Below are 13,241 nucleotides of genomic sequence, written 5' to 3'. Positions count from 1 at the left end.
GCATCAGACACATCCACTTGCTCTGAAGCACAGCCATTGTGAGTACTGTATCTCTTTTTCTTTTCTTAACCTTTTGGAAATGAGGTTTAGTATGCAATATATTTTTTTTTATGTGCTTTGCTTAAATAATACAATTTTAAACATCAAAAAATAGAAGCCTCATTCACCTATAGGAGACGCCTAAGTCATGTCCTTCTAACTGAAGCCTATCTAAGAACATAAGCAATGCCTCTGCTGGGTCAGACCCGAGGTCCTTCGTGCCCAGCAGTCCGCTCACGTGGTTCAACAAGTCTAGGACCTGTGCAATAATCCTCTATCTATACCCCTCTATCCCCTTTTCCAGCAGGAAATTGTCCAATCCTTTCTTGAACCCCAGTACCGTACTCTGCCCTATTACGCTCTCTGGAAGCGCATTCCAGGTGTCCACCACACGTTGGGTAAAGAAGAACTTCCTAGCATTCGTTCTGAATTTGTCCCCTTTCAACTTTTCTGAATGCCTTCTTGTTCTTTTATTATTCGAAAATTTGAAGAATCTATCCCTCTCTACTCTCTCTATGCCCTTCATGATCTTGTAAGTCTCTATCATATCCCCTCTAAGTCTCCTCTTCTCCAGGGAAAAGAGACCCAGTTTCTCCAATCTCTCAGCGTATGAAAGGTTTTCCATCCCCTTTATCAGACGCGTCGCTCTCCTCTGAACCCTCTCGAGTAACGCCATGTCCTTCTTAAGATACGGCGACTAATATTGGACGCAGTACTCCAGATGCGGATGCACCATCGCCCGATACAATGGCAGGATAACTTCTTTCATTCTGGTTGTAATACCCTTCTTGATTATGCCTAGCATTCTGTTTGCCTTCTTAGTGCCCAACTCACACACAAAAGTAGACCTGCTTTTGCAAGCAGTCCTCTTACTAGAGGCCAAAAGAGGAATTAGACAAGTGTTGAAGGTACATGTTTGATATTTATCCTAGATAAATGACTGCTTGTAAATCAAGAGGATATAAGTTTGGCTTTGGAACTGACATGCGGTTTACTATCCGAGTGTGCGTGGTGCAAAGGTTAGAGCTACAGCCTTAGTACCCTGATGTTGTTGGTCCTTGTGATCCTGGGCAACCGGAATAGAAATATGATAAAGGAGCCAAATGTAAATACCATATAGGATATAAGTGGCTTATAAATAATTAAAAGATAAATAAATAAAATAATAGTAGTACTAGCCTTTTACTGCATACAATTATAATGTAAAAAACATAAAAAGCATAAAATCACCAGTCTAATGACATCATAACAGTAACACACGGTGACGTTATAAATGTTATTTTGATGTCTACATAACGCCTAAAAGGAAATTCTGCAAAGGACGTCTAACAATACAGACGCGCTTAGATTCGCTCAGCACTGCTGAGTGCGATTCGCAATAGCTTATCTATGCATTAAAGAATTGCACTCAGCATTCTGCTGCTGGGCGTCTAAACAACACCTGATTTTTAGACGTCCCTTACAGAATCTGGCCCCAAGGGCTGGATTCACAAAAGCCACCAAAATTTAGGCACTGCCTATATCATGCCTGCTGGCACCTAACTTGTTTTAATTGGCTTTAAGTTGTACAATAATTGATCATACCATTAAAAGTTAATTTAAAAAACAATTTTTAAAAACCTAGATACCGCTAGGCGCCTCCCAGAACCGGCGGCTAACTTAGCAACACTTAGTGATGCCATACGCCAAAGTAAGCGTGTTTAGGGGTAGAGTTGGTCTTAGATGTCACTAAGCACCACTAGGTGCAATTCTACAATGAACTTAGGCATCGTAAATATAGGCCTTTAAAACCCTGGCCTATGTTATCGGAGTCTAAGTTCATTATTAGGCACTGATAGACGCGATTCTCTAAGCATGAACGTGATTGACATGCAGCAGGCACCATTTTCCTAGGCACCTGCCATTTCAGGAGCCACTTATAGAATCAGTCCCCTAATTGGCTCATTAGCCAATTTAGTTGTGCACTTAACTCAGGATTGTGCCCAAATTTGGACACCCTTTATACAGTAGATTCCAGGAGAGAGTGATTTAGAATTTACAAAACACTAAGAAGGCTCCTGCTTGTTCAAACCTATAGAGAATTAATTGATCATAATTCCACTCATCACTGCTATGGAAAAATTATGTTCTTACCTGTTAACTTTCTTTCCTTTAGACGTAGCAGATTAATCCAGAGCCCCACCCTTTCTGGATATTGGCTGTAGGTTTATCTTTTGCAACTTTCAGAAGTTTTGTTATTATTGGTAGTTACATTCTGTATTATTATCTTTGAAATTTGTTATGGGAAAGAAATTTTTTACAGCCTAAGCATATTACTGGTTCCGGATGCTTGGGCAAGGAACAATACTGAAGATACATGAGGAGTGCCAGCCAATAGGACCACCTGTTAATCAGTTTCTCTATATCCACCTGCTAGTAGATGTGTGCTATCCCATTGGTCTCTAGATTCATCTGCTGCTGTTGCTAAGGAAATTATGCTATGTGCCTCAATTTACTGTTTTGTGTTGCTTTGTAATCCATGGAGAATGGCTGCTGCCAAATTAGTGGTTACTTAAAATGTCAAGCTCACTTCAGTACTGGGAATGAGGGGAAGCTTTTTCTATTCACCTGATAACTGAAGACAGACCAGTTTGGCTCACATTGTGTGAGCTCTCTGTCATATTCGATAACAAACTGCTAGATACCACCAGAACAGGTACAGGGCTTATGTAACAAAGAATAGTTTCAGTGTCTCAGGTCTCATGTTCAAGTGCCATCCCAACGATAATCACAGGCAACTTATAAATGGGACACAGCAGCATTCTGGAATTATAAATGTTACAGCGATATGAATACATGATGCTTTTTAATAGAACTAATGGTTGTGCATTTTGGCATCAGGGTGGAGCGATTTAAATCACTAATTTAAATTGAGAGAAAATTCATGATTTAAAATCACTTTACATATTTCTTTCAGAAAAGTGATTTGACAAGGTCACTGATACTACTAGCAGGCACACAGACTTGAAGATTACAAAAGTGAATTCTTTAAATTTACTAAACCAGTTGACCTGCATTGTTCTTCAGCCTCATCTTGCAACCAGTCCCTGCACTTCTTTCTTGAATCACTTACAATACTGTTTATTTTTCACTAAGGGGGATATGTTCCCAGAGTACGGGCAAGAAGCCACGACAGCTTTTCTGTGGAAAAAAATGTGGGAGACTCTAGAAAGTTGTTATGTGTAATTTACAAGATGTGTCCTTTTTCTAGGGGTAGCCTATGGACGATGCAGACAAATGCAAAAAAAGCAATGTATAAAGACTCATTTTGGGGAGGGGTCTTATTTGCATGCACCAGTATGTCCTGAAAAAGAGGGGCATGTACTAAGAACTGAATCACTGCTAGCCCTCTTTTTTTCTGTATTTTTGCGCATGTAACTTTGGTCAGCTTTTTTTTTTTTTTTTATTTATCAAATTTCAAATTTTACATTCAAGTATCCACTTGTACAGAAAGTTGAAGAAAGCATGCAAACTAAAGACGCGACTAGGAACACCTAGCACACTATTACAATACAAAATTATATAGGAAACATAAAACTCATAGCTTAACTTCAGCTCAAGTCCTCAATCTGGGTCCAAGATTGAATTAGCGAGTATAAACCAAAATAGTATAAAACATAAGGAAAATAAGATCCCTCAACTGAAAGGAGATATCCCTTAATATTCAAACTGCACTCAAAACTTTCCCTTCGTCCATTCGAGCTCCAGCCAAGAAAGCCTTCAGCTGGGGAGGTTCAAAGAAAACATATTTTTTCATACGATAATGTATTATACATTTACATAGATAACAAAGAAAAAATAACTCTCCAAGAGAGATAACCCCTGGCTTTAACATAAGAAATTCTCGTCTCCTTTTCTGAGTATCCCGTGCCAAATCTGGAAACATTAATACATTGTGACCAAGAAAGTCTTTCTGTTTACTCTTAAAGAAAAGCCGAAGCAACCAGTTTTTATCTGGTGCAAGGGCTACCGTAACAAGTAATGTAGCCGCCACAGCAAACTCTCGATCAGAAAGTTCCAGCATTGCTGATACATTAAGCGGTTGAATATCATCCTGCCGTTGCAATTGCTGTTCCTTAATTTTTGATGGCAAATAATAGACGTGGGTAAATGGTGGAATCATATTTTCTGAAATTTCCCAAATCTCTGTTATATAACGTTTTAACATATCCCTAGGCGGCACTACTGCAATCCTAGGGAAGTTAATCAATCGCAAGTTATTATTTCGTGAAGAATTTTCTAAGAATTCCAATTTTCTACGTAAATTTGAATTGTCTCTTACTAATGTTTCACTGAGTTGTTTAGAAACTTTTAATTCTTGCTGAATATTCTCAATAGAGTTCTTTGAGTCCTTCATATCAACCTTCAAATTCTTAATATCAGTATCCTGATTTTTCAATTTATCTTCTAGCAATGCCAGCTGAGGTTTTAAAGATGTAGCCAGATTAGCCACAAGATCCCAGATAGAGTCTAGGGTTACTTCTCTGGGTTTTTCAATAGTGTAAATATCTTTAATAGTTTTGATTTTCTCACCAGCTAAGAGCAGGTCCTGGTTGTCCCTCTCCTGGGCTCGGTTCCCCACCGAAGTTGTGGAATCCTCGGCCTCTCCTGGGCTCACCTGAAAAGACAGGGAATCCATCTCTCTGCTCCCCTCTATGCTTTTCCTGGCCTCTAAGGGGAGGTGCAAACCGTCCTCTGGTAGCTCCTCCACTCGCGGGAAGCTGGTAATCCGAGGAGGTGCCCTCGTGTCGGGACTTAATGTTGTTTCCCAGGAAGCCGCCTCAGTCTAGCCTCTCCGAGGCGCCTCTACTGGGCAAACCAACACTGCCGTTGCCGGGGTATCTTGCATACGGCGCAGTAGATCTCAAATGTCGCCAAAGGGAGAGGCACCCGAGCGCCGCGAGGCTCCAGCGGTGCTACGGCCTCTTCTCTTCGGCATATTTAAGATGAAGAAAACCTTCCCAAAAGGGTAAGATTATTTATTAAGCAAACTCCCGTGGCGTGCAATTCAGCTCAGGGAACCTTCGGCCATCTTGGATCCTCTCTACCAACTTTGGTCAGCTAATGACAGAAAATGACATCCCACTGCCTTATTATGGAGCATTACAATACAGCCTAGAACTTATTTTTCCATGACATAAAGCTGAAATAAAAAAGTCAAAGTGTGCGAGTCTAACAGAGCTATGAGATCTTAAATTTAGGTTTCACATATTTTTGACAAAATTTTAAAGTTGCAACATTATGGGCTCCTTTTATCAAGGTGCGCTACGGGGGTTAGTGCGTCGGACATTTCATCATGCGCTAACCCCCGCGGCAAGCCAAAAACCTAACGCCTCGTCAATGGAGGCGTTAGCGACTAGCGCAGCAGGCAGTTGAAAGCGCGGTATTCCACACGTTAACCGCCTACCGCACCTTGATAAAAGGAGCCCTATGTTTTTCAACCAAGAGAAAAAATTTATAGGCAGAGTTACTAATGTGAGCTACCACATTAATGTGCATTAATACTATTAACACAAAAGCCCCACTACATAAAATGAAACTTGCAGTAAAATACAAACACATTAAATGTGTCAATGCACACTGAAATTGTAGTGCATATTGGCTACTCTTGAGTTTTTGAATCAATAAAATATTAAGTAAAAAAATATATAAATTTTAAAATATCTGATCTAAAATCAATTAGATGATTTTTGTATTGTTTTTAAATCATTTTTATTCATGCTTTAAGTATGGAATTCAACATATGTAAACACCTGGAACTTGAAACAAAATTTGAATTCCTAGAATTCTCAACCTAGCCCATATTCTCTTCTCACCATGCTGCTACTCCAGTTGATGATCCTCGTAAAGTACTATGGACCTTTCTTGGAAGAAAATGGTAGAGATCCCACAACACCTTTACCAAAAATCTGTGTTAAAAATTAAAAGCATAAGCACAATCCTTCTAAAATCTAGGTGTACCAGATAGGGAATTCAAAGACCAGAGACATTATTTATTAGTGTTTTGCTTGAGATTTTTGTAATTGAATTAAAATAAACATGCTTAATGCTAAAAGAAGGCTGCCGCAAACAAGAAAAAAATGTTGACGTCCAGCCCATCCTTGTAACATAATAGATGACAACAGATAAAGAAGACATAAGAACATAAGAAGTGCCTCTGCTGGGTCAGACCAGAGACCTGTATAGTCCATCCAGTCTGCCCAACAAAATAAACTCATAGCATAAAGGCAAGATGTGATATTGTGCATAATTGATCTTGAATTGTCCTTGCCATTTTCAAGGCACGGACCATAGAAGTCTGCCTAGCTCTAACATTGTTCTCCGACTACTGAAGTTGTGATCTAATCCCCACTCCAGCCACAATCAGGGCACAGATCATAAAAGCCTAACCAGCACTGGCTTTGCTTCTCAATTACTGGTATTGATATCTAATCACCAATAAGCTTGTTTGATTCTATGCCTTCAATACAGGATTCCTTTGTGCTTATCCAACATTCTTTAATTCTGTTACCGTTTTGATCTCCACCACCTCCCACAGAAGACATTCCATGCATCTATTACCCTCTCGGTGAAAAAGTATTTCCTGATGTTATTCCTGAATCGACTGCAACCTAAATTCATGTCCTCTAGTTCTACTACCATCCCTCCTCTATAAAAGCTGACTTTTGCATGATGGACCTTTGGTGGACCGAAAATGGTGATTTTTATATTCTTATGCATGTACTAAAGACAGAAAGTGTTAGCAGTAAATTTGAGAGATCAATATCACACTCCACACACTCCAATTTAAGAGTGAGTGAAGATTTCTAATGTCGCTGCATATACAAACTAACCATTTGGAGACATTTACCATTCATTGTATGCGAGTGGGTATTCTCTCAGGGGCAAAGTCTAGTGAATTAAAGGACCCCAAAAGTCCATGGCCCCCTTTTATCAAGCTGCATTAGGGTTTTGTTTTATCGCTGGCCGTTGCAGTAAAAGCTCCGATGCTCATAGAATTCCTATGAGTGTTGGAGCTTATACTGCAGCGGCCGGCGATCCTAATGCAGCTTGATAAAAAAGGATCCATGTTTGTTTCTAAACCCTCTGTGGAAAGATTTTAAGAGACCATCTATGCAATACTGAATAGTACTACACCCTAATACCAGCAAAAACATAAACTTAGTTATACCAACAGTCCATCTAGAGTAGCCAATTTCCAGAGCTCAAGGGCTACAAATAAGACAGGTTCTCAGACTTACAATTCTGTATGCAACCCTATATTGTACTGTATGTAAACCCTAAATCATCTGTGAATGTAAACTGTAACCCATTCTGAGCTCTTTGGGGATGACGGGATATAAATCTAAATAAATAAATAATAATTGTATGCACGCATGCAAATCCATCTTATGCAAATTTCAATTTGTTTGTAACCCTCAATAATCCTCAAGGATAACATTGTTTTAGAGTCTAGAAAATGGCCTCTCTCTCCCACTACAGGAGATTACATAAAAGCCTAGTTGGCATGGCTTAGGGATGCAATGAACTCAAGAGATATCATTGATCATTATGTTACATAGCCGGTGACTATCTGCCATAAAGATTCATTAAAACATTTTTTTAAACTCCAAAAAAACAGATTAACTTCAGAAACTAAAATGCTTACAACAAATGTGCTTTTTCCTATTATTTCTCAAGGATCAATATTCAAAGTTTATGTTTATTGCTATTTGATATACTGTCTTTCTATTAAAACAATTAAAGTGAGTTAAACAGATAAGAATGTTTCTTAACCGGTTAATTCATACTGACCAGGCTACCAAGGGAATATACGGTGGTAACTAGTGCCACTAAAAATCCTCTCTAACCGCAAAAGCTGGGTAGGCTGGGGTAGAGCTGGCACTTAACCAGTTAAAGTGGCCAAAAAGGACCTAATAACTATCAATCCTATTTTTATCCAGTTTAACTTCACTGGTTAAGGGGTCAGATGGCCGCACATACCTGGATATTTAATGCTGGTACCCAGAAATGGCCCAGCATTGAATATCTGGGGTATAACTTTGGCGGCAGAAATCAACATTTTAAAAACCACTGACTGGTGCAGCTAATATTACCCCTCTGATATCAAACAACAGAAAGTAATGAAATTAAATTCTAAATAACTGTGATTCTCTCGAGTCCGAGTTATTCCCTTTTAGTTCTATTGTACAAATTTAACTTGGGTTTACAAGACCAATTTATTACTTTATGGCTAGGGCTGATCCCATAGGAGTATATGATCTAAGCCCCTCCTCTCCTAGCATAATCCATATCTTGTCCTTCTCATTTGATCTTCCTTTCCCACAGGTCAGAAGCATTTCTTAACTGTACAAAATTCCGAGTTCTGCAAATGTGTTCCAACAGCCTACAAGGTTTTCAGACGTTCCTGAATGAATATGCATAGGATCAATTTGATCCTTTTTTTTGTTTGTTATCCTGAACACCTTAATTTATTGCCCAAGCTCTAGGTGCATCTCAACTCTATTATTTAAATGCTTATATGAATGACTTTTCCCCAAAGTCTTTATATATAGAACTTTTCTCTAAGCTTTATAAATAGGTTGCAACCATTGCAGAATACAACTGCTAAATCGATTTTTAGACTATGGAGGTTTGAGCGGGTTATTATGTTACTTATTCAATTTCACTGGTTGCCCGTTCGAGCTTGGACTGAATTTAAAATACTGTAGGCTGTTCAGTTTTTAGAAGGCTATATGGTTTAGGTCCCTCTTTTTACAATCAGCTTTTAACTTAGATGCAAGGCATTCCCAACACTTCCATTCTATTTTAATTCTAGGTTCATGGTGATATTTTGGAACTTCTTTCTGCAACCTGCAACAATCTTTCTGCAACCTGCTTTGATTTCATGTTGATACAAACAGGACAAAATCTTCCATTCTATTCAATGCATTTCGAGGCTAATTATATAAAGGGTGCCTTACTTTCCCTTTTATCAAGCTGCGCTAGAGATTTTTTAGTGCGGGCCAGTGAGGTTAAGTGTTCCGATGCTCATAGGAATTCTATGAGCGTTGGAGCATTTACCATGTTGCCTCGCACTAAAAGCCTCTAGTGCAGCTTGATAAAAAGGGCCTCTAACTGGCAAAATACCCTGGCCGCGATCCGCCATAGGAGGGATCTGGAAGGTGCAGGGAGAGGAGGACAGTCATCTGAACTGGCCGACTTCTTACAGGATGTGCTTCTACGACTCTCCTCCTCACCAGTGTCGTGGAACACCAGAAATCTCAGGAGGCACACAGTTTGTGATACACTGTTATAGGGACATTGACAAATACAGGCAAGAAGCTCTGCTCTCTCCTCCTGTCAGAGTGCATAATGGACATACAGTATATACATTTACTAAGCTCTTAAACCAAAAGCATGCAAATATACTTCAAAAACAGCAGTCCTGAAGAGCAAACCTCTTTGCAGTGCAAGTTCCAACACTGCCTAACACTATTCTACACAAAACAAGTTGGTTATCTTAAACTAATTTGTAAAGAAAGAAAGAAAAAGCCATCATCACAGCTTGCCACTAATTTGTATCCAAGTTGGTATTCTCAGCAGAGTTGCCAAAGACAGCTCACACTTCAGGCTAAGAGACTAGGAGGGAGAGGGATGGAGTGGGGAGTTCTCAATGTCAGCTACTGTTAAGATGTTATTTTTACTGTTAGTCCAGATTATTAGGAACTAGATCTCATTACATAAAATGAGGCCTGTGCAAATCAGAATGAGCTAGTGGTAAAATAGTCTGACTAAACGGTAGCTAACCTTAATAACTCCATCCCATGAATTCTCTTAAAAGAGACCCTCCATACCAGGGTTCAGGTACATGTGCAGAGTAGGGCAGGAAAGCTTGCACTGAAGCTGCTCACTCTACAGATAAATTGGCTTCAGTTTCCAGTGCTATTACTCTGGCACTTTTCATTAGATTTAAAAAAACACACAAAACAAACAGAAGAAATGGTGTACACATGCTACATTATTTCCAGGCCTCTGGTAACAAAGCTCTCTGCCCACTATGATATTAACAATGACAAAAATACCATGTGTTTATTATAAGTGATCCAAACAAAATAAATTTTTGTCTTATATAGGCCCCCTTTTATCAAGCCCCGTTAGAGTTTGTTTGGTTAGTTTTTAGTTTTATTGCTGGCCGTTGCAGTAAAAGCTCCGACGCTCACTATGAGCGTCAGAGCTTTTACCGTAGCGGCCGGCAATAAAAACTCCTAACGCAGCCATAATTAATTACAAAATATATGCATTTGTTTCCTTAAGAATGGGGTGGCTTAAATAGACCCCACCGTGGAGATGACAAGAAAACACACTTTTATGGGATAAGTTATCAATGTGGGCTACCCTTAAGATGGATTATTTTAGCACATGACCTCACTGCATAAAACACTGTGCTAAAATAGTACATGTTATTTTATCACACATTAATACCCTTCCCTTAATGTTTTTTGATGCAAGTTATGAAAAACAATAAGATCTGATACAGCAGCAACTAGACATTCTGTTTTCTCACAGTACCCATTTCCAAGACAAATATGTACAAAACATGAATGGTTACAAAATTAGACTGCTGCAATATCAGGAAAGCCAAAACTGAACATATTTTGATTTTTTTTTTTTTTGACCCCTCAAGACTATCAGTTGCAAATGTGGTCCCCAGAGCATCCAATCAACTTCCAAACCCAAACCGTGTGAAATCTAGAACCTTCTGGCAGCCAGATGTCATTCCAAGACAAATATATAGGAAAACAGCTTTATCCTTGCAATATTGCTGCTTTCATAATCTGTATACCAGACACTGATGGGTGTAATATAAGTAAACCTTACTGTTTCTTTTGTACAGTCTTAGCATGATGAAAGAAAAGTTACATAATCGTTTCTTAACAATCATGGGTGGATAATCTATCAAATTAAGAATATCATCCATGCACACACTGCAATACAATTATTTATAAGGATGAGAAGACTAGCTATCTATGTCATAAAGAAATAAATCTTCTCAAGCTATAAATCCAAGGTACCATTCTATCTTCAAATATTAAATCAGATGGTGTGCAGGATAATATTCCAGATCTGACATCACTAGGTTCCACATGTCCTTATTGCTTTAACTTCTCTTTTTTTTTTTTTTTTTTTTTTTGGGGGGGGGGGGGTGAGGGGAGGATACGAGTGACATAATTATACCAAAGCTTGTACTCTTAAAAAAAGGGTTAAAACTTATTTTCTGCAAATTGCAGTCAAAACCTGAATTACACAGGTGAGATACTGTACATGTGCAAAAAAAAAAAAAAAATTCACACCATTTCTCTCAACCGAGTGACACTCATAGCTGCTAAATCTTAAATTGCCACACTATTTATGAATAAAATGTCACTTTCCTTCTACCTCACCTATTATTTAAAAGTCTACTCAGTTCAGGTAATAGCCATATTTATAAATGCACAGTAAAGGTGAAGAATTAATTCTACAGCAAAATGCATGGATTTACATTACCACAAATGAACTAAGTGTCCCCCCCCCCCAACCAATGCTGTGGCTGCCCAGCACTCAGCGCAAATACTAAACATATGTCAAATTCACTGTAAAAATGGGAAGAAAATGCCAAAAAGGACAAAATACCAAATGCATATGGGGATTTCTCATCCTTATCCTATCCCCATCTGCCTCGCTTCATTTCGGACCTCTCTGCAGCTTGACAGCTGCCGCCATTCAGCAGGGGATTAACACACGAATCCAACGTGTTGGATGTACCGAGCACAACAGGGATAAACAAGCCTCAATGCCACGGCCATAGCGATACCCACCTCTCTACCAGATTTAGGTCAGTAGAACATGAACACCAATGGGTCACTGTACAGCAAGGATAACGAAAGCCAGACAAGCAAGGAAGGGGGGGTGGGGGGGGGGAGGCCCGATCAGGCGAAAGAATGGTGTCAGATGGGGACACGGGGCTGGGAAAGCTCTGCTCGCTGGCTAGCAAACACTGCGCTGCCTTCAGCACACACCCCTCTCTCCATCACTGCCACATGACCGCTGCAATTCGCCCGCTGCTGGTGTTACATAAACTCTCCCACTTCACTAGTCAGCCTGTCAGCCTGAGGGAGATGTCCAATCTTCCATTAAAATGCAAACGCAATAAGAGAACTTTTGGAAGCAACAACAACAACAAAAAAAAGGATAAAGGCCGGTCTGACTTCGCTTCGGCAAATAAAAAGGGAGCCCAGAGTTAGCTGGCAGGTCTACTACAGATCTTTCTCTAGTATACATTTGCCCAATTAAAAAAAAAAAACCAGAGAAGAAACTGAATAAACATAGGAGTTCCTGGGTATAAACAAGGGCGTCAGAGCGAAACTCTTCCGAGCTTCAACAGAGCCTGTCCTACCACTCCTCCCGCGCTGGGCACTTCCAGGAAGATGCGCTCCCTTCACTAGTCTCGGGCAGGCGCTGGAAAGTTTCCTGTTGCGGAGATGCCAACCCCCCCCCCCCAAAAAAAAACAATAAAGACCGAGCGCGCGGGCTGCGCCTATCCTCCTCCACGCAACATGCCTCCGCGCCCCGGTCGTTGCCATTTGCCGCGCAGCCCGACGGCCGCCCCCCGCCTCAACCGTCGCCAGCCATAACTTCATCCCGCACGGCACCGCCGCCTCCTCCCTTACCTTTCATGGCTGTAATCACAAAATACATCATTAAACGCAGAAGTCCGTGGAAACGAGACGCGGCGGAGTCCAAGAGCCGAGCAGCCGAAACGCGGAGACCAGCCCCCGTCCTCCACGGCCGCCTCAGCAGCAGCCCGAGCAGACTCCGTCCCCAACCATATGAGACTCCATGTGACCGTTGACATCACGTTCGAGCTCTGTTTACACCGCGCCCCCTCGCCTCTTGACGGACGGCGCCGGCGGCCAATAACAGGGAAAGAAGGCGGCTCCCGGGGGGGGGGGAGAGGGGAGGGCGCCGGTCGCGCGCCGCCCAGCTCTGCGGCACGTGGCTCGTCGGCTGCGCGTGCGAGTGAGCTCGGCTGTGGGTAGATGCGGGTTGCTGGTGTCTGTTTGGCTTGTCCTTTGCTGGCTGTACGGACTCGCTGCTCTGCTCGGCTCTTTTCATAATGCAAACATAGAACCGGGAACATGAAA

General features: G+C 40.8%; 1 protein-coding gene across 2 annotated transcripts in view; it reads right to left on the bottom strand.

The window, feature by feature from the left end:
• Window positions 1–12,968, bottom strand: part of RORA (RAR related orphan receptor A) — a 264,003-nt gene extending 251,035 nt beyond the window's left edge. For both annotated transcript variants that reach the window (XM_033920445.1, XM_033920444.1), the window contains exon 1: window positions 12,768–12,968. Coding sequence is in view for 1 of the 2 variants with exons in the window: in XM_033920444.1 (XP_033776335.1) it covers window positions 12,768–12,798 (31 nt within the window). In the remaining variant the exon portion in view is untranslated. The remainder of the gene's footprint in view (window positions 1–12,767) is intronic.
• Between the last annotated feature and the right edge of the window lie 273 nt (window positions 12,969–13,241).

This window comes from Geotrypetes seraphini, chromosome 14 (genome assembly GCF_902459505.1).
Source record: "Geotrypetes seraphini chromosome 14, aGeoSer1.1, whole genome shotgun sequence".
Classification (NCBI taxonomy): domain Eukaryota; kingdom Metazoa; phylum Chordata; class Amphibia; order Gymnophiona; family Dermophiidae; genus Geotrypetes; species Geotrypetes seraphini.
This window is presented reverse-complemented; position numbering and strand designations above follow the sequence as displayed.